Here is a 27,281-nt window from a genome sequence, read left to right on the forward strand (position 1 = left end):
GCTGTGTGAAAGTGCGTTTCAAAGAGCAGCAGCTCACCTCTGGACTCCTCTGCTCGTGTGTGACCTTGTGGATCAGAGATATGGAAAAGGGCGGGCTCCCGAATCGCCTCTTCTCCAACAGCATACTGTGCTGGATCAGATTAAATGCAGGCAAATGCCTCACGTTTTCTAGTCCTGGAAGAGGATGGTAGGACGGGGATATCGGAGTGTGTAGTGCGCACCTCCACAAATCAGCAAAGGACAAATAGCAAAACAAACACATCTCCCGCACACAGATCAGCTCTTCCGTTCATTCGTTAAGCGTATCACTAAGTTGGGTGCAATTAACCTTTGTCAGGTTGGCTGGCTGTAGTGGAACAGACCTACCCAGTCAAAACCTTGTCTCTGACATTAATGAGTTAACTGACTTTATGGAAGAGGCTGTGAAGGTTAGATTGTTAGCATCAAGTGGTACAATTTCCCTCTCCTCTACAACGTCAACGTAACTGGTGCTTCTAAAAAAAATACCGTGTGAAAATGTTCAAAGGAATTGAACGTTTTTGTGAGTGCTGTCCTTTCTTTCTTTCCTGGAATTATATTCTCATTTCAGCAGCAAAAGGACGTTTAAAAAGCAGTAGAGCGGGACAAATATCCTTCAGTTTGTCGACACTCCCACCAGGACAGCAGTATTTGTTTTTTTTTCCAGTCTGTCTGTGACTTGTTTATTAATGGAGCACCTGGTTCATCCTCAGAGCACGAGAAGCACAAGCTGTGCAAGAGCGCCGACTACATGAACCTGCACTTCAAGGTCAAGTGGCTGTACAACGAGTATGTGAAGGACCTGCCCGCCTTCAAAGGGATCATTCCGGACTACCCTGCGTGAGTGACCAGCACATTCATTACGTTACCTTACAGGCATTTTGCAGGCGCTCTTATGTAGAGCGACTTACAAAACTTTTACATCTGCATCGATTTATACAGCTGCATATATACTGAAGCAATGCGGTTTAAGTACCTTGCTCAAGGGTACAACGGCAGTGCCCCACCCGGGAATCAAACCTGTGACCTTTAGGTTACAAGGCCAGCTCCTTACCCATTACACAACACTGCCGCCCTGGTCTTCACCCCCAGGTCTTCTGCCATTTCACACATCACTAGATGCCTGTATAACCTACTCTCTCTCTCTCTCATTCTGTATGTATCTCCCTCGTTCCCTCTGTCTCTCTCTCTCTCTGCAGCTGGTTCCTGCAGTTTGTTCTGCAGTGGCTGGATGAGAATGAGGAGGTCTCCATGGAGTTCATGCACGGGGCCCTGGAGCGGGACAGAAAGGATGGAGTACGTAGCGAGGATCCCGTACATTTCTGTTACTCTGGTCTGTCCGTGCTGTCGTGCTGTCTGTAGGTGTCATGTTACATCCCTGATCTCTGTTCCAGGGGGATATGTTGTGTTTAAACAAAATGTGGATTATCAGACTAAGCTCCTAAGCATGAGTCCACACTGTAGGTTCTTCACAGACGTGGTTGAAATTAACCCCCCCCTTCCTCCTTCTCCATCTCTCCTATGTCTCTGCACCAACCCACCTTTCCACTACCCCCTCTCTATTTCTCATCCATCCCTCCATCCCCCTCCTCCGTTGCTCCTGCAGTTCCAGCAGACCTCAGAGCACGCCCTGTTCTCCTGCTCGGTGGTGGACGTCTTCACCCAGCTCAATCAGAGCTTCGAGATCATTAAGAAGCTGGAATGTCCCGACCCCAAGGTCATGGCCCATTACAGCCGCCGATTCGCCAAGGTAACCGCTCCCTCGTCACTCCCGAATCACGTGGAGGCTAGCCCCATTTCAGTAATGCTGTGGATCATACTATCCCACTATGGCCTGTAAACTGATTACATTACAATTGTATTGTCATACCTTGAAAATGAAAGATGTATATTGATATGTAATATTATTATTATTCTTATTATTATTATTGTCATTATTAACCCATGTAATGGACTTTCCACATAAGAGGCAAGAAAAACAAGCACATAAATTAAAGATTAAAATAATACAGAATGAAAACACAAGCAAGTGTATTGAGCAGGAGGTATAACATAAGTTAAAGGCAGTACAATTCAAACATCCAGAATTAATGACTGCGAATGTTCACCAAGCTTTAAGCGCTGGTTTCTAAGAGGATTTGAAAGTACGGAGTGTCTGCAAAGCTCTGATAAAAATGTGACTGACTGTGGCACCCTCAGGTACTGAGAGAGCCCGCCAGCTCTGATTGGTTACTGAGGAGTACCTCTTTAAACAAACATCCCCAGGTGCCCTTTAAGAGGCTGGCAAATATTTATTTGAAATTTGTAATACTTTGATTGTGGGTATTATTTGAAAATCCTTAATCAGAGCCCTGAGAATCGTCTCTGAAAGGCTATTAACAAAAACGTATACAGTCACGAATAAGAAAATTTTTGTTAAAGTGTAAGCTTATTTAAAAATTGTTGTGATCTGTTTGACTTTATTGGAGTGTACTCTGCAGCGTTAAAGTCTTTCAAATGAAGTGTTTATCCTGGCTCCGCTGGTACTTCGATGTTGACATTACTGAGATGGCTTTGTTGGCTGCGGAAATTGCGTTTGGAGGGAGAACCGTGAGATGAGCGGAGGCTTCGGCGTTCGTATAATAGGGACTCGATACGTATTCATTAAATAAAAATGAACTGCATGAAAACAAAAGGCCCGAGGCCACACTGGGCACCCGGAGACATCTGTGGAGCCTATTAAAGGATTGTTTCCGGGCATTTCGACTTTGCCTTCAGAAGGAACGGCGTTCGGCGCGGCACCCATGAAAAATTCATGGGGAGCTGTCAGGCTCACTTCCCGCTATTTAGCTGGAAAAGGCGGTGGCGGTAAACTGCGCGGGGGAGACGAGGCTCTGTTGTTTGCAGCTCATAATTCAGCGGCCCTCGCGCTTGTCTGGGTCCATTTCACCGTTCCTGTTTGAGGCTGCCTTGTGGGCGGAGCCTGAAGTGTTCCGATAGGCCAGGCCACTCCTCCCTCTTGCCAAGGTTGCGGGGTCCAGGGTTGGGAGTCGGTTTGATTTCAATATTGTCAATTTAGGAATGCGAATTGAAATTAAATTTAATTAATTGGAAAGTCCTCAGAGGACACCATGAGCATTTTCCAGTTAAATTAGCACAATTGACTGACTTGAAATAGTACCAAACCCAGTCCAGGCAAGCTCATCTGCAGACTTGCAGACTGTTACAGTACCGTGCAGTCAGAGCATTGAGTAACTGAATTTGGCTTTACCATGGCTGGTATAGGGGCTGTCTCAGGTTTGTGGTTTAAAGCCAGAATAAATAAAAAATAAATTGTATATATCTCCAAAGCAGCTGGTACAGAAATGTTATGCCTCCAGCCATTATTGTTGCAGGCACAAAAAATATCCTTCATCGCACACAAAACAGTCTGGCCCAATCAAATATAGCCTGTCAAACTGAAATAATATTCGAACACTATGTTTTAAGCTATTAGCTATTCTGATATAATGGTACATTAAGGGCTTTCCATATGCTTTATCAGTTTTAGGAAGTATGATTATTGGTAATAAGTTGCTTTGTCTTGTTTTCTTATTATTTTCTACCCACACTAACAGACCATTGCCAAAGTGCTCCAGAAGTACTGTGCCATTCTTACCAAGAGCTTCCCGACCTACTGTGACAAAGAAAAGATCGTAAGTATTTGTGTGGATTATTCATATTTATTTGTCAAATGATCAACAAACCAATGCGGCAATGACTCAGTTTTATTTTTGTCTCACACTCTTAAACCAAGGTGTCCGAGAGCGCTGAATAGTCAAAAAAACCAAAAAAACATACAAAGGCAAAGAAATTCTTCAGTCAATTACATACAGTTACATGTAAGAGACAGTTGCTTTTTAAAAGAAGCCATCGTTGAAGCAAGTTTTATTCATGGCTAGAAGAGAGCTCATTAAATAAGTCATTGCAAAGCATGCTGGGTAGCACTGGCCTGCAGGGTCTAACTAATTGGCTGTCTCCCCCCCCTCTGATTGGCAGCCCTGCGTGCTCATGAACAATGTGCAGCAGCTACGTGTTCAGCTGGAGAAGATGTTCGAATCAATGGGAGCCAAGCAGGTGAGGAGGGAGGTCGGTGGGGAGTCCTCTGTGGGGGTGTGGCCTAAACCAGCTTCTTCCCAATGACTTTCAAAGGCGTCTGGTCGGCCTTGTGTTCACGGCACTCAGGTCAGAGCGGTTCTCTGCAGGATGGGTCGGTTGTCACTTCAGAACTCCAGATGCAAAGCCTCGCCTGGGTTCATGGAGAAGCAGTCTGGTTTACAAGAAAAAAATGTAAAGTTGGATGTCCTCATGACGAGAGAAATGTTTGGTCAATGCTATGACTGGAGCGTCAGGGTTGAGGTCAACTGCATTTTTGGTTCTGGAGCTGAATTGAAAATCGACATTGAACATCACATGGAAGAGTTTACTGTGTAATGAGTATCTTACACAGGGGTCCACAATCTTATCCAGAAAGGGCCAGTGTGGGTGCAGGCTTTCACCTTGATTAATAGAATTAGGTGTGTAACTGCTTTTTTGAAACAAAAGCCTGCACCCCCACCGGCCCTTTCTGGATAAGATTGAGAATCCCTGATTCTAACACCCATGTCACTGATGAAGGTGGCAATGCTTGACATGTTTATATATTTGTGCTTTGTCTTTACTGAAAATTGGAGCGGAGTGGAGATCTTTTATGAATGAAGACAAAGCTGTTAACCATAGGCAGTGAGCTGCGGAACAGCGATCGTGACTTGGCTTTGATCGGCTGTGAAGGTCGCTAATGTGGTGAAATTGCAATGAGGAATCTGCTGGCACAGTCTGTTAGCGAACAGCAAGCTGTGTGTTGACTTCGCAAATGTCTGCGGTGGGCAATGTTGGGATGAATACTATTTCAATTCAAGTAATTCTGGCAGTTCAGGAAATTAATCAAAATTCCAATGAATTAACTGAAAAAAATCCTCATAGGACATGTATGGGTGCTTTTTAATTCCTTTTTTGCATACATTAAAATGGGATTGTCCTCCATTTTATTTGTAAAGAGGGGATAGCTGAGTCCTTTCGATTTACTGCTTTTACTGATTGACCCCATTAGCTGTCCATAGTAATCCTGAATGGAAATGTCCATATAGGACAGTGTGTCTGGAGCATGCATCTGACCCAGGTGCTGTAATGGTGGAAATCAGTCCAGTCATTATGTATACTTCTGCAGGGCTATTTTGCATCAGGTTGACCCAGTCAGGCGTGTGGATGATGCAGAGTACTTGCTGTGTAGTGCCCTGTGCTGGGTGACTACGTTCATGAATGGGATGGCACACAATGTAACTAAACACAAGGAACAAACACGGTCATATAATTATGATGTGCTGTGGGCACACTACATAACCCCCCCCCCCCCCCCCCGTGGTCGTGCCTCCCCGCTCTGCTCTGAGTCATCTTACTTTTTGCTTGGCAACTCACTTGATCACATTAACAGCGCTCTCTAGTCCGAAAATACCTACAAGCCTTATGTGGATGTGCTCTTCAACCGTACCCTTAGCTAATCCGCCTGATGTAAACAGGTTTTAAAAGCATATTCGTTGCAGACGTTGGTTTTATTTGTGGTTTTTAAATGTGCTCTCTTGTGTATTTTGCATGTTGTTTTGTTGCCATGTTACTTGTTTGTTATGAGCCTCTTTGAATCCACTTGTACTCACTTCTGTGAAAACTGTTGGTGTTCTGTGTGGAGTCATGTCTTCACTATGAGGATTCGACTGTTGTTTGCATCTTCCCTTCCTGGAATTTGAATGGAAGTAATCGTTGTATCTTTACATATCTTTCTTATGCAGATGGCAAGAGAGGAAGCCATGGTAGGTAAAGGCTAGAATCAGGGACAATTCGGTTCAATTCTGTCAGTTGAATAAATGGAGTGAATTGAATTGAAAGGGAATTGACCCCCAACTTGGGCTAGAATAGAATACTAATGTAGCACCCATCCATCAGTAGTGGAGTTCTGAAGTCCCTACTAATTAAGTAATCCCCATGTCCGCACCCCTGAATCACCTCTGGCCTAACGTGACAAAACGGTGAAAATACGGTCTTACAGATTCTCCAGACTCAGCAGATACTGAGCTCCTGTGTTCCTTCGGTCCTCTCTGCTTCTGACCTACGGCCCTTTCTGGGTGGTAACAGTTTGTGGTGCTTTAATTCTGTACACATCATCCAGTGCCACAGTACTGTACATAATCACTCCCCTTGATGAATTTTCAGAAGGCCAATCGAATTGGAGCAATTTCATCGGCAAGGGAGAAGAACTTTAGACAGAACTCTAGTGCTCAGATTAAGAATACGGAGCTGAGTATCGTGTGAGTCTGTGGTGTTCATCTCAGCCAAATATACAGTTGTGGTGTCGTGACTAGAAATTTTGTCTGGTCTTGCTGATCTGTGAGGGACCTGTGTCCACTTCTGTGTCTTTTCTTGATTTCACTGACAATTTAGGTTTCATGTTGCCCTGATCCCCACCCTCCATAGAGACCACAAGTGTGAAGTAGTGCCTCACCGCCCCTCGTTTCCTCCCCCTTCTAAACCGCTACCGCTCTCAGAAATGGCGGGAAAAGCTGTGTTGGTTTTAGTAAAGATAAAGACAGCGATCTACTGAAGTGGTTGAGCCTTTGGGTGCTCTAAAACCTGCACATACCGCATTCCCACCAGACCTAGGGTTGAGTAGCCGTCCCCGTGAAAATCAGTCTAAACGTTCTCCTTTCCCGCTCTTCTTGAGATGGCTGAGGAGGTGGAGCTAGAGGAGGATGACGGACAGGTGGGTATGACTTTTGGTGAAGGGTGCCCAGTCCCATTTTTCCTGGGTTTTGCCCCCAATATTATTTATATCAGTGTTAATCTCAGCATTGCTATTTATTTGGCCAAGATTTAGACATGCATGTGCTCCCCTCCGTAGCACATAGGTTTAACCTTCAGGATTAACCTTTTTGTTTGTTTTATTATGAAACTACCCTGTACTTAATATGATTCTAAGACATATTTATAGAAATAAAGCTAATTTTGTACTTTTGCATTTGTTAGGGTAGTGTGAGTGTGTGCGTGTAGGTCTAGGGAGAAATCTTTTATTTGTGATTTTTATCTTTTTACTTTTCAACATAGTTAAAAAAACACTCAATGGGGCCTTACAGATTTTAACTTTTACAATATTTCATAAATAAAAAGAAATATGGAAACTTTTTAAACGGCAAAGAGTTCAAAATAGTTTCATTCCAGTTTAATTTAGCTTCAGGTGCAAAATAATTTTGCATAAATATATTATTGTGGCATGGGGGTTTTCGATTTTATTGCTTTGCCCATAACATTTCATACTGAATTCAAATGTTTTATGGTCAGTGAAATTAACAAGAAACATTTTGTAGCTTGAAAAAAATAATATAATATAGAATAATTGCAGAAGGGTAAAATAATGAGACTGAGTTCTTGCCTCTCTCCATCCCCTTGATCTCTCCTGGCATCAGTCTCTGGATTTGGAAGCAAAGGTGAGTCTGAGGAAAGCTAGAAGTGGGGGGGGGGGCTGACTCCAGCAGCCCTCCCCCCCTTCTGCTGGATTTGTCTCCTGTAGCTCATCTCCCTTACAAACTCTTGATGACCAGCCAGAAAGTGACAGACAACCTTCATAGTGTGTAGTTGAACCAGGCCATGGTAGTGAGAAGAGTGGCACCAGCCGTTGCCGTGGACAACGGATAATGGTGAATGAAAACGTGATGCGTTTTTTGCCAGGTTAATACTGTGCCATCATCTGCAGTAAAAAAAACAACAACAAAAAACATTGTAGGAAGCCATCGACCTCTCGTGGAGTCTGAATATGGGAATAGGTGTGACTGAGATCAGTGTGTCCGCAGTGTTTCAAACCTATCAGAGACATGTGTTATTCTCTGTGCGTCTTAAGCTCCATTTCACGAATACTAACATTATAACACTGGTAGCAGCATTGAAATGCTTGCTGTAATTGTAATTTACATTTTGTACCCTATAGTCACGTAATTACACTGTTATTACAAGAGTAATGGAAATGTTATTTTTATACTTCTATATTTATAAGGGTTTCTCCTTTCTGCAGTTAGTTCCTTATTCACTTTCCCCAGTACTAAAGCAATTGACAAAGCCATTTATGTAAATATAACATGTTTTATGTTGTTTATTACACTGCTATTACAATGGTATTAATTATACACATGTCAGTTTCACACAAGCTACCTGTTTTAAGGTGGTGATAAATGCTTTACGCTTTATTTATATATTGTTTTTATATGTCTTAGCTTTCTCTCATGCATTGTTTCAACATTTAGACTTTTTAAATTAATTGATGGAAATAAAATAACTGGCGCTTCTAATTACTGATAGGAGAACATTTTTGCTTCCCTGCACTTTGCAGTACTGACACACTTCCCAGGCTTCACCCAGGCTTCATTTCCATTGTGCGTATCTATTTAGCAAGATTGACAGTTGCCTCTGGCAGTTCCACATCATAATAGGCATTGGATTAAAAGGCCATTCAAGTGGAGCCCTCTTTGAATGGAAGAAAGGTCAAGAGAGAAAAACTGACAGCTAATGCATAAAGAATCAAATATTGTAAAATATGCAAACTGAACTGCCTGTTGAATTATGTCATATTGTGAGCTTAGAATTGCATGATCGGTGTCAGCAGGCATTGTAGTGTTTAAAAACCATGCTTTAGAACTCTCAATTCCAGTGTCATAGCATAGCTTTGTGTGACATCTGTTCATTTTACCTCATAAAATGATTATTAGGTATTTAATCTTTTGTACAGCACGAAAGATACAACAAAGAACATTCTCACTTGAGACTCGTTCTTGATGAAATTGTCGGATAGGCCCCTTTGAGTATTAGCTCTCGGTGTGACACCGTTTAAAGTACATGACATGTTTTGTGTGTCTTTGTAGCAGGAAGGGAATAGGGATATGGAAATGACACATGCTGTGTCGAATCCTTTTCTGTAGGTGATACGATATGAACTACAACAGAAAAAACTATCATTTTCACATTTCGACACAGATGGTAGGGGCCAAAGTGGTCATTATGTTTAACCCATGGTCTATCGTGCCATCATTGTGAAAATACCAGCTGTGCTTGTCACACACGCACACACACACTCGCACACATACACATACATACACACACAAACGCACACACTTTTAAAAAAAGAGAAAACTATGTAGTTAATGAACTTTTCTGATCTATAAAACTTGCAGCTAGTTTCACTTCCATAAACTTTTTAACGTCCAGCAGTTCCCGTCCGCCCGCAGTGTATTGGGGTCGAGGTGGGCAGGATTGGCGTGTGCTGCAGGCGGATGGTTTGGACAGGGCAGAAATGCCAGTGTTATTCTTGGCGATGTGAAGGCTTGGATCATTAGGAGAGGTTGTTTGTGTTCACCTCAGTGACAGAAACCTTGACAGATGGAGTTTGTTTTTTTGAGATAAATGTCACGGGTCCAGAATAGTAATGATTAATACAGGTTATCCTTCTGCCTCAATGTTCTCTCCTCCTAAGCCCAAAGCTCTCCCTTCTCTTGACACAGTAGTCCCCTCTCTTCCAAATTGGAGTTATTAGCATTTGCTTTGAGGGGGGAAAAATTGACTCACTTCAACGTCGACAAAATCCAGACCTTCCAGTCATGCGTCACGGTACTTGTCTTCCTCAAATGGCATTGCATGCGCTTCATCAGGAAATCAAGGCGAGAGACATTTTGCCTGTGGGTGTCCATGTCTGATTTTTGAAGACTTTACAAATTTTACATTATCAAATGTATTAAAAAAAACTTTCACTCTGCCATGTTTTAAATTGCTTGAAAAAGAGAATTTGTATTTCTATACCACAGTGAACCATACATAGAGTATATATGAATATGTACTGTGTATGTACATTTAAATGTAAATATGCTTTGTTCTCTTGATCATTGTCATTCTTTAAGTAACTGATTTAGTGTATTTGTGTTCTGGTGTATTAGCATTAAAGTCCACATGACTTTGAGAAGGGAAAAAACAGACAGAGCCCACTCTCCTGTAGCTGATTGGCTGTTTCCACGGGCCATTAGGGATCTCTGGTCATACCTTAATAGCTGTATGTGGGTACCATTTAACCAGACATTTTTTCCCCTTTTTTTATCCTCTTCCCTTCCAAGGTGGTGGATGATGAGGTGTGTGTTCTTTAGTCAGGAGTCTAGATTTAGAGTGCCCCCCCCCCCCCCCCACACACACACACACAAAAACACACACACGCACATGCACACACAGACCTACACACACACGTACACATGCAAACTCACACTCACACACCCACATACCCACTCTCTCTCTCACATGCACATGCACACACACACAGACCTACGCACACACATGCATACCCACACACCAACACACATGCACACAAACGCAAATGCACACGCACACACGCACACTAACAGCCAGACCTGTGCACACCCGTGCGCGCACACACACACACACACACACACACATGAACACACCCTAAAAATAGTTGTGTTAAATTCTGCAGAAATTCTGTTTGTGTGAGCGCTCAGACGGAAGACTGTGGTGCCTGATTCGTGTGGCTGATTGCCTCCTGGACTCACCCCCTGTCACAGCCCCTTCATATTGCCTTTGCTAATGATGGGGAAGCAGCCAGGGGAGAGACAGGGACAGTCACCATGAGTGAACGGACCCGGTGTGCAAAGCTGGCGCTAATGGAACGGACATGATTGGACGGGATGCTTTCTCTTCCCTCTTGGCGATTGGCCTGTAATCTAGCACCATTATGTTTTCCCCGATGCTGCACTGTTGGTCCTCTCCCTGCCATAGTTAAAAATAGCAAGGCCATAAGCCTGTAGCCTGCGTTTTTTTTGTACCGAAGTCCAGTGAATTAAATCTCCATCTTTTTCCTTGCTTTCTCTTGAAGGTGGACAGCAAGACTAAGCAGGTGGGTTAATGCTATAGATTAGATTGGTGAGGCCTTTCCCCTTTATGTGACAAAAAGCCTTCATCTAAGGGAGGTGAGGAGTATGTTCCACCTCAGCTGTGTATTTTGTTGTATCTTTTTTTTGTACAGGCGGTTGTGTGTGTGTGATTGTTAATATGTGTGGGTAAAATGTATGCACATGCACACTAGTGTGACACTTTGCGGGGTTGTGTGTTGTTTATTGTGTACCTGTAGTGTTTTGTAGTGTGCTGTGTGAGCACCTGTGCGTGTGTGTGTGTGATGCGTGTGCTTATGTCCCGTGTGTTGTTGGTGTGACATGTGTGTGTGTGTGTGTGTGTGTGTGCATGCACCTGTGTGCACGTGTGCGTGTGTGTGTGTGTGTGTGTGTGTGTGTGCATGCACCCAGCACGGTGTGTGTCAGTGATCTGTGAGTCTAAGGCAGCTCTTGTGTGAGGCTGACCGATTGTGTGAGTTGTTTACTTTCACCGATGTGGCTGAGTAATGCTTTCAGCGGGTGGGCGATGCGGGAAAGCTAATTGATGATGTCACAACATGCTTTGCTTGGCCTGCACAGCTCTCTGATGTTATCTTCACGCATTTGCCTCAGTCAGCCTATAAACTGAAAGTGGGAATAAGACCATTAGCCGCTGGGGAACACACAGGAAGTGGCAGACGTGTGCTAAGCGGTTGGCGCGTAACTAAAGTGAACGGGCTGGCTTTCCCCTAAGCCCAGTGAATTGCTTTTTTAAAGGCAGTAGAGTCTGTTGCTGTCTGTTGCAAATATGCACAATGTAGCATTTCCCCAAGGTGATTTTACTTTGCCTGTACCTTCGGTAATACGGTGGAAGTGGAACGCCTGTGCGTTTGCGTTCTTGGGTTAGTTTTTTATTTATGGGGCACAAAAAAGTACCTGCGGTTATTAAAATATGCTTCCTGGAGAGCTCGACTTCTCTTAGCTGGACTCAGTCTACCCCTCTGTTGAATGAAGCTAATTAAAATCATTTCTTTCTCAGATCTTTTGTATGTTTTTTTCAAGTTGTTTATGTTTGTCTTTTTTTCCCTCCTCTTACTTTCACCTCATTAGTCCAAAGACATGGAAAAGCAGGTGGGTTGACCTCAGTGTTGCTGTGTGTTTGGCATGTGGGACGTACCAGACCCCTTCCGTCTTACCTAAAGCCCCCCCGTCTGCCTGGTCTGGTGTAGTGATCATCCAGCTAATTAACAATGACGCATCTCACCATTCACCTTGTGAAACTTTATGAAAATATCACAGCATTTATTGGAAGTAGTTACAAGGTGCCTTGTTTGATGGATCTATGACTCTAGGCATTGGCATTGTAAATATGCTGCTTATATCCATCTTTACTGAGCAAAATATGCTACAGCTGCAGTCCTGTACAGAGGAGTACATTACCCCAAATGTAGTGAAACGTGTACATGTAGTACATGTAGTATTTACGTGTGTGTGTGTGTGTGTGTGTGTGTGTGTGTGTAAAACCATGCTGTAGCAATGTTTGACTGCAGAATGTTAGGCATCTGCCAGTCGTAGTCTCTCTTGTCTTGCAACAGAGGACTGGCATATTATGGAACATGTTTTCATATATATTGAACTCCAGCTGCTGGCTGTAGACTGCTGTAGACACACTGAACCTTTAGTCCATTTGGTCACTGTCCAGTTACCTTACTGGAAAATCAGGTAGACTTCATGCAATGATTTCTAAGCAGCTTTTTATGTACATCAGTACTGATTTTCTCTCTTTTTTGTTTTTTTACCCTCCATCTATTCTCTTTCAAAGTTTGAAACCAGCACACAAAAGGTGGGCTTGAACAGAGCTGAGGGCTAGTTGCTCAGGTCTTGTTTTCTGTGTGTTTTTAAACCTTTTTTTCTTGACATGCTGCAAGGTCACTGGGTTTAATTGGATTTGGCATAAAGGAACTAGTCCTTGCATTTTGCTTTCACACAGAAAATACGACAATGAACAACTTTCCTTTTCCCCCAGTAGTTGCATTCATTTCCGTAGAGTCTGGGGTCATTTCAGTGTAGGTTCAATAGTACTAATGGAAGAGTTGGGCTTAATGAATTCCCAAAATGGGCAGAGCTGTCATTTTTGATCAATGACTCATGACTGCTTTAAGCCAATCATAGTTTTGCTAAGTGAATAGCTCTTTTCATTTGTTCACATGTAATTGATTGACAGCACACTTCACTGTAGCTCCGCCCATCACGTGGCCTCAAAAAGCCTCACTCTCCCATACTAATAGAAGAGAGAATAACCCCTTTTTCTGCCCAATCACAAACCTCTGCATTTCAACGGTGGACATGCTAATCAGGTACAAGTGCATATTGTTGGGCTGTCAGTCCATAACAGTTGATTTTTAGTTGAGTTAGTCTGTCCCCCACTTTAGGCAAAGAAATTAGTATAGTGATTATATTGTTATGACAGTGGATGACTTTGTATGAAAATTTCCTGAGGTAGCTGAAAAGGAAATAGCACATGGACTGTGCTGGAATCCTGTAAAAGAGTGCAGCATGATGGGACAGGAATCTGCCAGTGAACCAGCGGTAGAGTCACGCCCTCCTGGATTTCTAAACGAAAGGCGAAAAAACGAGGCACGCTGGCTTAGACTGACGAGCCGTCGGGACCAATGTTAACGCGTCTCCCGGCCAATTGGGCCCCGAGGGCAGATCGCAGGAACTCCCTCCGTCCTCAAACAGAGGGTGGCGGGTGAGTGGGGGGGACACATTGCCAGGAGGAAGACCAGCCACTATCCTGGGATGGCCTGGGGCGTGCGCAAATCGTTTAGCCTTAACGAGGTCGTTAGGGAGATGCTATGGAACGCCGCGCGGTCTCAGAACAGGAAACGCTGGACAACCTGTGGAGCTGCCGTCTCCGGGGGCAACCGGGATCCTATTCATCCCACCTGCCAATCAACGGCCAGAGTCCTAAACCTGCTTCAGTCACTCACCTGGTATCCTACTGTGAGGGATGGGTACTAACTACAGAGCCATGCTTGTTTCATAAGGAGGAGACTTACTACGCTTATGTCTCTGGTTAAGGGGTTTTTTCTATTTGCTTGGTCTTTATTTACACTGATTGTCTCATTGTGATTTAAATCTCTTTTACAAGAGAGATGTCTTGTAGGCAGGAGTCACGCGTTCGCTGCTGTGATATAAATATAAATAGTATTTTCAAAAAGCAGCAACGTGTCACCTTGTGGAAGCAATGGCACAACCAAAGAGAAGGGTTTAAAATATTTACACTCCTCACTTACTGGGTTTTTCTTAGTTCTCTTTTTTTTTTTTTTTTTTTTGCATTATTTGAGTTTTAATGTATGTTCTTCATTGGCCCAGACAGGTTTTTTGTGCTATAGAGAGTATTTTAGATGCTTACCATCACACGTTAAACATCTGGAGACAACATTACTCTACACAAGATGTTCATCACACCCAGAAATTGCCTGGGCCCAGTGAAAACATACACTGAAAAATGTTTTTTTTTTAAACCCTGGAAAGTGAACTATCCCTTTTAGAGTCTCCCCTTCACCATGGCCCTTTCTGTGCTTTGCTCTCTGCTGTGTGTTTCTAATGTTGTTTTTCCCAGGTTCATGTTTCTTTTACAGGTGATCACACTCCGTGAGATTGTTTTTGTTTTTTTCTTTTTTCTCGCCTTGTAACTAATTCTGATTGAATGAGAAGTGATTTGCTTTAGTTGGTTGAGTGGCGCCCGCGTTGATGTTGAGAGAGAAATGATTGAAAGGGCTAATGGAATAATTTGGCGCTGCGGAGCTCGGACACGGCGAGGCCTCGCTGCTGGTTTGAGCCGCGCGGCGAGTCTTACCTGTTAGCGGTGCTGACGAGTCTAATCACGGTGCCCCCTCCCTGCCTGTTTTTCTTCTGTCTGTCTGTCTGTCTGTCTGCTCGCAGCTGGACCCGGAGGCCAGCGACCTGCTGAACGAGCTGCAGGTGAAACTCAACAACGTGCTGGACGAGCTGAGCGCCACCTTCGGGAACAGGTGGGAGGGGCTGCACGTGCACACGCACGCACGCACGCACACACTCACATACATGCATACACACACACACACACACACTCACACACACACGCGTGCGGACGTGTTCTTTTACCCACTCACTCCCACATGCACTCACACACACACACACAGATGTACACTCACAAACAGGGACACACGTACGTACACAGACACATGAACACACAAGCGTACTTGCACGCACTTTAGTACAGACTTGTACACGTACAGTAAAAATATGGATTCTTCCAAATACACTTAAACAAACAGAACATGCATACTTAGACACTTCCACTACCAGCAGACACACACACAACTTTAATACATGGTTTGTGTAATCCTGACGCTTCACTCTGCATCCAAGTGACAGTGCAGTATAATGGCTAAGGAGCTGGTCTTGCAGGTCGCAGGTTTGATTCCCCGGTAGGACACTGCCGTTGTACCCTTGAGCAAGGTACTTAGCCTGCATTGCTCCAGAGTATATCCGGCTGTATAATTGGATACAGTCTAAGTCGCTCTGGATAAGAGCGTCTGCTAAATGCCTGTAATGTAATGTAACATCCATGCTGGTGCTGAGCGCTTGTGTTCTGTGTCCCTCTGTCCTCCAGTTTCCAGAGCCGAATTGATGACTGCATGAGGCAGATGGCCGACCTCCTGTACCAGGTGAAGGGCCCGGTCAATGCCAACAGCCGCAACACGGTGGAAGCCGACTCCGACAACGTCCTCCGGCCCCTCATGGACTTCCTGGATGGAAAGTGAGTGTGGGCCTCCACACCCGGGGTACCATTTTGGCTCTACATGCAGGAAACCCGAGCAGGGTGCAGTGTGCCACGCGAGGTTGTGAAATAACTGAACCCAGTATATTTATTAGGGAATGTGCAATGTACTGTGCTGTGTTACTATATAATGTTACACAATTCAGTTTTTCTGTTTGGACAATAAAAGTAGCAAACTAGCTTTCTAAATGACCGCCATTTTGGCTGTACAGGGAAGACTTGCTTGGTCTGCATTCTTTTGGACATGGTGCCATTTGGGCTTTCCATGGGGGAATCTGCATTCTTACACACACTGCCATTTTGGCTGTACTCCAGGAAATCTGCATTAACACACATTTGGTGCCATTTTGGCTCGGCATGGCGGGAAACCTGCATTCTCAAATGGGTGATGCGAGTTTTAATTCCCATGGGCATAATCTGCATTCTCACCTAAATGTCTCTGGTTGCCCTCCCAGCCTGATGCTGTTTGCCACGGTGTGCGAGAAGACCGTGCTGAAGCGCGTGCTGAAGGAGCTGTGGAGGATCGTCATGAACAGCCTGGAGAAGACCATCGTCCTACCGCAGAGCAGCGACACCTCCGTAAGCTCCGCCCTCTTCCACAGTACCCCTATAATCCCTGCCCTCTTCCACACCCTCATTCCACAGTACCCCCATAATCCCTGCCCACTTCCACACCCTCATTCCACAGTACCCCTATAATCCCTGCCCTCTTCCACACCCTCATTCCACAGTACCCCCATAATCCCTGCCCACTTCCACACCCTCATTCCACAGTACCCCCATAATCCCTGCCCTCTTCCACACCCTCATTCCACAGTACCCCCATAATCCCTGCCCTCTTCCACCCTCATTCACAGTACCCCCATAATCCCTGCCCTCTTCCCACCTCATCACAGTACCTCCATAATCCCTGCCCACTTCCACACCCTCATTCCACAGTACCCCCATAATCCCTGCTCTCTTCCACACCCTCATTCAACAGTACCCCCATAATCCCTGCCCTTTTGCACACCCTCATTCAACAGTACCTCCGTAAGCCCCGCCCAGTTCCACGTAGCAGGACTTTTACTTTCTGACCCCTGGACTTTCCCCCTCTGCACAAAATAAGTGGAGTGTAGACTAGTTCTGCTTTAATGCTTCAGTGAGCTGTTGGCGCTCTCTAGTGGACTGTTGAATAAATTTCAGGATCTGAGTGCAGTTCTGTAACCAGGAACTGCTTGAAGGAGAAGTTCTGGTGGAGTGGATGAACACAATGACTGTGCTAAACTGGTGACTGTGAGGAAGCCTCAGACCCCAGGGGTGTAAATGCGGTTTAAGGGGTGTAAAAGTTCTCTGGCCTTTTCCATCTGGGAGCAGACCCCCCTGCTGCTGCTGTAGGCACAATAAAGCATGTCCAGTTCGTGCCTAGATTGCCATCTTTACCTCAGACCTGCGTTCACTGAGTTAATGTGATTCATTTGAAAATATTGTTCATGTCCCGGTTGGTTTACACAAGACTAATCTTTAATTTGCCCATGTCTGCGTGTCTGTTGACCCACATTCCATGGGACCTCATGCAGGGGGCCCAGATGATTCTCACTGCTGCCAAAGATCTGGGACAGCTGTCCAAACTCAAGGTACTGCCCACTGCCCCCCATCCCAACTCACAATACAGCACCCCTCCACTGGTGCCACAGTCTCACTTTTTCACACACATTACTTTGGCTTGAGCCCTTAGTGTTGGTTAGATGTCTTTAAGATGCTTTAAGTCTGTTATTTGTAGAAACTGCATCTCTTACTGTTTCTCTTGCCTTTACATCAATACATTTTCTAGAAGTAGCCCTGTTTTTTTGCCTTGTAACATTCACGTGTAAGTGGTTAAGTGTCTGCTAAATGCCTAAATTTTAAATGTTAATATAATTTAAGCCATCCTGTGCTCCATGTGCATTACATTAGAGGAGATATATCAAGGGAAGTCCCCGCCCACTCACCTCTCTCTGATTGGTTATGCAGGATCACATGGTCTCAGGTGAGGCGAAAAGCCTGACGCCCAAGCAGTGCGCAGTCATGGACGTGGCGCTGGACACGATAAAGGTGAGGAAGAGGAGGCCGTGTTCTGGAAGCATCCTTCACTTCTGCCATGTAGATCATACGTCCTTGGGAGTTATTGGCAGTTGATGATGCTATAGCTTATGGATTGCTTATCGTACAGCCTTACATAGGGCAAGCTGCCACATTTACAGTTCCACATCGTGTAAGCAATCTTATCTTGTCTTTAGAGCATCTTATCTCCTAGAAGCCAGGCATTTTCTGAGAGCTGGAAGAATCTGCAGATGTGTTGATTACGTATATGTTGCTGAACCTTACTGCCTTTTTTTGAACTTCTGTAGAAATTTTATGAGCACTATGAGATGCCTACGCCTGCTCTTTGAAGTGACCCACACACAAACGCCTGAAAAGTGAAGTTTTTGTGTGGGGTTCCAGCTGGAGCATTAGTAATGAAGAGGCATTCCAGGACTCCAGAACTCCAGCAGGCCTCAGCAGACTAGCTTCCAGGAAGGCCTTTGATAAACAGGGTGGTCCTTGACGATAACTCGATGATATGAACCTTCTTCTTTGGCCTTGCACCCGCAGCAATACTTTCACGCGGGAGGAAACGGACTGAAGAAGGCCTTCCTGGAGAAGAGCCCGGAACTCTCCTCTCTGCGCTACGCCCTGTCCCTGTACACCCAGACCACCGACACGCTCATCCGCACCTTCGTCACCACCCAGCACGCTCAGGGTAGGAGCCTGACCTGGCCGCACCCAACCTCACACACTTCATTCTGTATTCAGTTACAAATCTCTTTTTATTCTGTAATTCTTCAGAAGCCTTTTGACATATTGCCAGAGACTGAAACCTTGACACCGGGAATTCAGCTTCTTTATGTTTTTAGTCATTTTCACTATTATTCTTTAGCTAGCAGCCATGAGCCAGCAGAGGGCTTGCAGAGAGGACCCGTTGTTCCTCAGTTGCCATGACTGGTCCTCTGCTCGGGCAAAGCCCAGATAAAAGCCCAAAATTTTGGGAGGGGGGCTGGGATGAGGGGCAGACTACCAGGTCCTGGAGATGCTCTTTGTATGTTCTGTCTTTTTTCCCTCTTTCTGTCGCTGTCTTCTTTTTTGTCATCTTTGTTCTCCCTTCTTTTTCTGCTGCTTTTGTCCGTCCTTCAAGTGCACAATGGACGAGGTATAAGGTTTACAGCTAGCGAGAAAATTCAGCCAACCAGGGGTAGGTGACAACAGCCCCCAAGCCAGGGGGTGGGGCTATGTTATTCGCCACCTTTGCATTTCCCTGCCCCCCCTCCCACCCCCAAGCCCACCCTCACCCTCCAGAATTCCCTCTGGCCCACGAAAGCCACTCGGAATGAAAGCCTCTCTCCCCAGTTCATTGGCTAACGTCACCCCTCTCTCTTACCTTGCCTTACCTTACTTCATACTCCCCTCGCTTGACCTGACAGTTTTACCTGACGTGGTTCTGACACTGTGGCATGACATATCAGTATGAAGGCAGTAATACCAGAAGGAAACTTTCTGTTCTGGTGTGACTTACTGATATGACTAACTAGTAACTTAGTTACTAGTATAATTTTATTAATAGTAGAAACGACTGAAAACCATCTCCAAGCCTACACATATACGTACATACCTTTTGCAGATAATTCGTTTTTCAGTTTTACCAGGCCCTGTTGTGTGTATGCAGATCCGCAAATATCATGTGCTTGGCTGCTAAATAAACAGCAGGGTTTTTCATTCACACAATGCATGGCCTTTAGCCTTTTGGGATTTTAGACACTGGTGAGTTGTTCGTGGAAGTCGTTTAGATCTTGTGTTTTCTCTCTCTCTCTGTATGTGTGTAGGGTCGGGAGTGGACAAGTCCGTGGGGGAGGTGTCCATACAGGTTGACCTCTTCACTCACCCTGGCACAGGGGAACACAAAGTCACTGTGAAAGGTGAGCCCCAAAATCCACCGCGGGGAACAGCCCAATCCCAGAATTCCTGCCAGAATTCTAGTATACGGTTTTATGTGTTCTAAAGCCACTAACAGCTTTATACAGCTACAGTATTCATTTATAATGTTTATTTATATGGCTGGTTATTTGCTGAAGCAAATCAGGTTGAACTCAGTTGTACAACAGCAGTGTACAGTTGAGAATGGACAGCTTGGGAATGGAACCTGCAACCTTATAGGCTCTCTTCCCTCACCTTTATGCAACTAAAAGAGCTTTTTGAATATCTCTTGTGTGCTTGCCTCATACTCACATGCTATGTTTATTTAGCAAAAATGTATTTTCACTTTACTCTTTATAATTTCAAATTATTTTGTAATATACAAATCACTTCCTCTGCTCCCTTCTCTCTCACCTGCTTTCTCCCTCTTTCTTTTCTCCCTGTCTCTCTCTCAGTTGTGGCAGCGAACGACCTGAAGTGGCAGACTTCCGGAATGTTCCGTCCCTTCGTGGAGATCACCATGATTGGGCCCCACCTCAGCGACAAGAAGCGCAGGTTCACCACCAAGTCCAAGAACAACAGCTGGGCGCCCAAGTTCAACGAGACGTTCCACTTGTGAGTGCAGAGATACCCGGCAACCAGCAAGCACGGCAACATTGTTCTACCCCCCTTGTAGCCCCTATGCCCCCCCCCCACCCCCCCACCCCCACAGTCTCGGTTTGAGCAGCCCAACCCCTACTCCTCTGAACTCTGATCCATTGTTATTGTATTCCTGTATTATCTTGTCAGTGCAGATGGCAGCTGTTCAGTATTTTATGTAATCAGCAGTTTTACTCACAAACACCATGTGTCGCCCTCACTCGCTATTTCTATATCACTTTATGCTCCCACTCCATCTTTCTTTTCCTCAATATTTTTGTCCCAATCTCTTTCCCTTCTTCTTTCGTTTTCCCTTCACCACCCCGTCTTTCTCTTTTCTTCCATCTCCTTCTGCTCCTCTCTCCACCTCTATGCCTGCTTCGTTTCCATTTTTTGCCTCCCTTTGTTGCCTTTTCTTTGCCTCCTCTTTCACTATCTCTCTCCCCCTTATCACCCCACTCCTTCCTCTTTATCTCCCCTACTGCGTCTCCTCTTTCTCTCGTTCTCCGAGGGTCCATCCTTCAACCCCCCTCTCTCCCCCTCTCTCTGCAGTATCCTCAGTAACGAGGACGGGCCGGACTGCTACGAGCTGCAGGTGTGCGTGAAGGACTACTGCTTTGGGCGGGCGGACCGGGTGGTGGGCGTGGCCGTGCTGCAGCTGCGGGACGTGGCGGAGAGGGGCAGCTGCGCCTGCTGGTGCCCCCTGGGCCGGCGGGTCCACATGGACGAGACGGGACAGACCGTCCTGAGGATCCTGTCCCAGCGCAACAACGACGAGGTCGCCAAGGAGTTCGTCAAGCTCAAGTCCGAGACCCGCTCGGCCGAGGAGGGCAGATGAGGAGGGCGGGGTCGGAGGTGGGGGGGGGAGCGGTGGAGGAGGTGGAACTACCCTGCCATTATCAACCAGTGGTGAGAGGGTGGGCGTGGTGGGTGAGGCTAGTGGTGTACAAGAGTAGTAGCTGCTGTGCTGTACAGCCTGGTGGCCAATCAGAAGGCAGAGTGGTGTGATTGGCGGGTGAAACTTTCGATGAAGCAGCACCTCATCTCTTTACCCTCTGCTTGGAAGAGGCAGGGAATGAGTGACAGGCTGGGGGAGGGTCACCCAAGGAAGAGGCCCCGCCCATATTGCAGGTAAAGCTCTCCCACCCTCTCCCCCCGTTCTGCCCCACCCACCCCCTCTCTGATGAAGATGCTGAACTGTAGATAAGAGAGGGCTGCCCCCTCCAGCTGCCTGCCAGGCTCGTCTGGACAGCACAGTTTTTGGACTGCTCCTCTTACGGCAATAGACATCTGGTCACCCACACTCTGTCATTCTCACATGCACGCACACGCACGCAAGCACACACACACACACACTCACGCTCTCACTCTCACTCACACACACACACTCTCACTCTCACTCACACACACACACACACACTCACACTCTAGTGACTCACTAACTCACTCACTCACTCAGTGACTCAATGACTCACTAACTCACTCACTCACTCAGTGACTCAATGACTCACTCACTCACTCACTCACTCAGTGACTCACGCGCTAACTCACTCACTCAGTGACTCAGTGACTCAATCACTCATTCACTCTGTCTCTGTCGGACTCTCCCAGCCTCCACCGCTGCTACTATTCAGGCTGCCGCTTGTCCAGCTCGCCCCGGTCCAAACGAACGCTCACGGTTGACTCACGCCGAGTTATCCCTTCTTGGTTTTGGGTCCAAGTGCAATATATTCTAAAGTGCAGTCATATCCCTGAATCTGAGGCCTTAAAAAGCATAGCTGTGAAATACAGACTGCAGTTACTGTGACGCTTCTACACTGCTCAGTCATAACAGACCACAGTTTGCTCACAAAGGAGGTCAGTTACATACGCCAAACCTAGTCCGTCCGCTAACTGACACACCTTGGTTTTTCCATGTAGGGTTAATAGGTCTGCTCTTTGATCAAATTTGAAAATAAGAGGTGATTGAGGAAGCTTCTGTTTTTAAATTGTTTGAGTGGTTTTACACCGCCATGGTCTTTTGTTTTTAGCAATAACTCTGCGGGGGGAGGGAATGGCTGCCGTTCTGTAGCAGCTGCTCATGGGTAGCATGTGTGCACCAATGGAGCGCCTTCTGTGGTTTGGGCCAGCTGGCGGCTTTACACTAAACGTGCCGGTGTTCGCACAACCCAAGGACCTTTTGCAGTGGAGTCATCTGAGACCTAGAGAAGCTTCCGGTCTGGATAAATCTTCAGTTTGGATCGGCAGACAGACGGATGTGAATGGCCCTGATCGAAGGTTAATGTGTCAAATCCTACTTTTGGCCTCCTGACGGTGTTCTGCTCATCTGATTGAAGAGGATTTGGACTAAAGAAACTTGAGAACTCTGGAGAACGCTCTAAAGGATTGTGGGTTTAAAGTGGCTAAATGTCTAAAATGTGTTTTTTTATAATGGAGATTTCCATGCACCACAGTATCAATGCTCTGAATGGAGAGGTTACTTGAATCAGATTGTGGAATTCTACCATAAAGAGAAAATCTACAGACAGTGTCAGCCATTCTAGTATACTAAATTACGAGAAGATTTCAAAGGACTTCACACGGCTTTTACTGTTAATGCCAATAAGCCAAGTGGTGTCCATGTTGGTACCTGAAATGTTCTTATAAATCCATGACAAACACAGAGACAACAACTTTGCTCTGCACGTATTATTTTGAGGTTTGTTGCAGAACTGGCGTGGGCAAAGAGGAATGCTTTATGAAAAAAAGTCTGGTCTGCAACCTTGCGATCACTGTTCAGCGCATAAATCACACTGGAGCGTAAAGTGCACATATTTCAGAAAACATTGACAGTCATTTCAAAAAGTAGCCTACACTTTTATTTTGGCATTTAACGGACGGCCCTACTCAGAGTGACTTGCGCAGATTACGTTTTTACATACAATGCGTTTACACAGCTGCATGTTTTTACCGACACAGTCCAGATAAAGTAAATTGGCTACTCTTCCCGGCTGCAAAGAGTAACCAACAAGCTTTCCGTTCCAAGTCCAAGTCCCTAACCATTATACTGCACTGCCACAAAGTTTTTTAGCCAAATGTAAAAAGCACACACACATAGAAAATGGCTGCCTGAGGATTCCATTTTAATGTCAGGCATAGGTAATTCTGCCAGGATCGGTTAGCACACATTCAGGAACCAGTGGAGGCTTCGGAGAAACACAGACGAGACGCTGTAAGGGAGCAGTCCCAAATCTGTGGCTTTTTTCACACAGCTCTTCTTTCTCGCGAGTTTCGTGCCCTTGTCCTTCTCAGCGGCCTTACTGTGTTTAACTGCATTTGACAGACGTGGAGTCCACACAGAAACCCTCCCCAGTGTCTGTGTTACTTCACTGAAATGGAGGGCTGGGGATGCCTGCCAAAAACCGGACCAAACCGAAAGCGTACCGTAACTGTTAACGATAAGGTGTCCTTCTTTATTTTTTATTTAATTTTTTTTTTTTTTGCACATTCAACTGTTTTCCTTTTCTTAATGCCCATTCATGTCACTTGTTCACATTGTCAGTTTGATGAAGTGAAAGTCTGGCGACTGCAAATGTTACTGGGTTCTTTTTATGTCGTTTGTGTTTGACAGTTTTTCTGAGAATGTTTTTTTTTTTTTCTTTGTGTGATGTAGGATCCTTCTTCAAATCAGCCTGTGAACACACAAAAGAATGTACACCTCAATGCTGTCCTCTCAAAGAAACCAGCTTTCTGGACCACATTCTGTATGGCCAACCACTTTTCAGTATTCTACTACTGTATGCCACATAGTGATATTTTTATGCATGTGAATAGATTGCCCATTTACCACCCTCACCAGAGCCCACATGGGGCTTTGACCACTGCTAGGTACTGTATGGCCAAGGTAGGCATCATGACCCTGATAATGGGTAGAGCCTATCACATGCCCCCAATCACAGATTTCTGTGACCCAACTGAACAACTTTTCCCTCCATTGCAGAACATTATCTGTTCAAAGCAGTTGTTCACTGGTAGCAGTTGTTGCTATAGATACAATTATCTACAATTAAGTTCATAAATCCTAACGCTCATCCCTGTTACATCCTCATTTAGCTGTTGAACCCGCACCTTTTGGTATCTCAGTAGTCAGATTTGTCAGATTGGCCCCTATCTATCAGGGACTGTGTGAGCTCCCTGCTGGCTAAGAGGTGGGCATTGGGGTGATACTCCGTTCCGGCTTGATCTGAGGAGGGATTATTTAGTGTTTACCTCGTGCCAAGCAGTGCAAGTGTTCTGTTTATTTCTTCTTTTTTATTTCTGTTCACTTGTTCTTTTTCTTTAAAAAAAACACGGACTCTTGCACAAATATATATATATATATATATACAAAGATATATATATATATATCTTTCTAAAAATGACAAAGATAGCATGTATTGTATAGCAATCAATGTACGTTGACATTGGGCTGTGAATTTTTATTTATGTACCACCATTGGCGGGGGAAAAAAATAGTATTTATCATTAAATGCATACTGATTCATGAATTTTGTATATAAAGTATTTAAGAAACTGTTTGTCTTTGTCTCTGGGAGATTTATTTATTTGTCTGATATAATAAATCAAGGATTGAAATTTTCATGGGACACATTGTACATCTGTTGCACAGTCAGCATCTTTTAAACATTCACATTTCCTCTTCCGTTGGGTGAGTGGTTGAAGTAGAAGTGCAATGGGCCAGTAAGATCCAGAATGGTGGTTATTTTTACCCTTGAGAAATAATTGAACTATGAAAGTTGGTACAATCTCTGCAGTCAGCATTTTCACCATTTTGACTGAGGGCAAAATGGTTATGTGTACTGATGTACTGACTGATAAAGAGATATACACAGACAGTATCAGCCATTTGAGTGTACAATATTATGAGAGTATTTCAATGGACTTTTTACACGGCTTTTACTGTTAATGCCAATAAGCCAAGTGGTGTCCTTGTTGGGACCTCAAATGTTCTTATAAACGCATGACAAACAGAGAGACAGCAGCGTGTTGCCTTTCCTTCACTGAATTTCAAGGTACTGTACACCAGAGCGACCACAACGGGCAGTTTTGGTGTAGTTACAATAATGCTGACCGTAACTTCAACTTCCTGAAGAGAGCAGGTAGAAAAGGAGGTCTGTGGTTGGTTCAAAACTGAAACTGACCACAGGAAACAGGAAGTGTTAGGGGTGCAGGATTCAACTCAAATATCTTTAAAACTTGTATTATTTATGTCTGTAATGGTAGTGAGTGCATGACTGCTGTCTCCTCAGCAGGGGTCTCTTATAAAAGACATTTTAATCTCAGTGAGACCACCTGTATAAATAAATGATAAATAGTTTCAATAAACCAATAATTCAAGGATAAATGATTAAATAAATATAACCTGGGGTGGTTGAGTGGTGTGGTGATTATGGAACTAGACTTGTCACCAGAAGTGACAGGATGAAGTCTCTGATTGGACGATTCTTTTGTAGACTTGAGTAACGATTAAACCTGAGTTATTGCCGACTAATGAAACAAGTAGTGGGATAAAATAATTACGGTTTGTTATTGGTTATTTTTTGAGCTGGTAAAAACAGCGTTTTTATATTCACTTGGTGGGGTTTGTACACGAAAAGCTGGTACAAAGAAGTCTTGTTTGCAACTTTCTCCCTCGCATGTAAGTGCTGTGAGTTTTATCACCCCACAAACTTGGTTATCATAACTTTTCATATCTTGAGGTATGTAGCCTTGCTTTTATCTGAATTGATTTCACAGCGGCAAATATTACTTCTCACGGAGAATGGAAAAGCGTTCGGCATGTGCACACTCGGGAAATTGCCAGAGGTGACTGGGCCACAGGTTTCTTGAGAGTTGGGGCAGTACCAGCAGCACAGTTCTAAGTGACGCTCATGCAGTAATGGAACTTGCACATGTCAAAATATCCAGCAATCAAAATGTAAAAACTTTTTTTAAAAATTGAAACAAAATTGTATCATCATTACTTTGGAGCATTTTGCAGCTCATAACGCTGTATTACTATCTGTGTACAAAATGGAGAACATTCCTGTCACAGAGAAGTGCAATCATGCAGGCTCACTCATTCCTTCATAATAGAAGCCCCTCCCCCTCCTCCCCCCGCCAGATTGTAGATTCCAGCACTACAGAAGGTCAGTTGTGTTCAGAAAGGTATCAAGTTGCCTTTGTGCCCCTTTAGAGATTCTGATGAAAACCAATATTGCCAAGCAGTTCCTGCAATTGAGCTGACAAACCTTTTTTTTTTTGGTATGTTGACACCTATCAAAACACCAATCACAAATATCAGGGATGTTTCTAAACTAAATTGACATATTCATGACTTTGTGCTTTTAGAATGCAAGTGATAAGAGAAAATATGCCATTGTGTACATGTACTCTAGAATGCAGTACATTGTGTTGTAAATCCTTTAATATGGGAGTTATTGTGCTTAAATAAGCATGACATATTTTGTAATGCATACATGGGTGTTCCTTATATTTTTGTTCTATATTTTTATCTGTGAGTACCACATTTGTGAGTGGGTGTGTGTGTTCATGGGGGTGAGAGGGGAAGGTGGGTGAGTGTGTGTGTGTGTGTGTGTGTGTGTGTTCATGGAGGTGAGAGGAAAAGATGTGTTAGTGGGGGTGAGAGAGGGAGATGAGTATGTCTGTACTGTGTGCCTGGGGTGGATCTTCGGGTAGGTGTGTCCTCACTTTATATGACGAGTCTGAAATGACCTGCAGTCGCTCCCTAATCTTTCTGCTCTGAAGTATCGATCGGCCGCTGTGGGCGGGGCCTTGCCGCTGCTCCCTCCTCTCTTTTATGGCGCTGTTGTGCTCGCGGCTCGCGG

At 44.7% G+C, this 27,281-nt stretch overlaps 1 protein-coding gene across 1 annotated transcript in view; it reads left to right on the top strand.

Moving 5' to 3' along the window:
• The window catches only part of LOC135239947 (protein unc-13 homolog B-like), a 65,874-nt gene extending 40,903 nt beyond the window's left edge, over positions 1 to 24,971 (top strand). Inside the window, exons 20-33 of the mRNA XM_064308957.1 lie at positions 732 to 858; positions 1,218 to 1,314; positions 1,625 to 1,768; positions 3,615 to 3,692; positions 4,036 to 4,113; positions 14,928 to 15,016; positions 15,640 to 15,786; positions 16,263 to 16,386; positions 17,367 to 17,423; positions 17,800 to 17,880; positions 18,421 to 18,568; positions 19,686 to 19,778; positions 20,232 to 20,391; positions 20,968 to 24,971. Of these exons, the coding sequence (XP_064165027.1) occupies positions 732 to 858; positions 1,218 to 1,314; positions 1,625 to 1,768; positions 3,615 to 3,692; positions 4,036 to 4,113; positions 14,928 to 15,016; positions 15,640 to 15,786; positions 16,263 to 16,386; positions 17,367 to 17,423; positions 17,800 to 17,880; positions 18,421 to 18,568; positions 19,686 to 19,778; positions 20,232 to 20,391; positions 20,968 to 21,253 (1,709 nt within the window). The 3' untranslated portion in view covers positions 21,254 to 24,971. The remainder of the gene's footprint in view (positions 1 to 731; positions 859 to 1,217; positions 1,315 to 1,624; positions 1,769 to 3,614; positions 3,693 to 4,035; positions 4,114 to 14,927; positions 15,017 to 15,639; positions 15,787 to 16,262; positions 16,387 to 17,366; positions 17,424 to 17,799; positions 17,881 to 18,420; positions 18,569 to 19,685; positions 19,779 to 20,231; positions 20,392 to 20,967) is intronic.
• The last annotated feature ends 2,310 nt before the right edge of the window (positions 24,972 to 27,281 follow it).

This window comes from Anguilla rostrata, chromosome 14, assembly GCF_018555375.3.
Source record: "Anguilla rostrata isolate EN2019 chromosome 14, ASM1855537v3, whole genome shotgun sequence".
Lineage (NCBI taxonomy): Eukaryota > Metazoa > Chordata > Actinopteri > Anguilliformes > Anguillidae > Anguilla > Anguilla rostrata.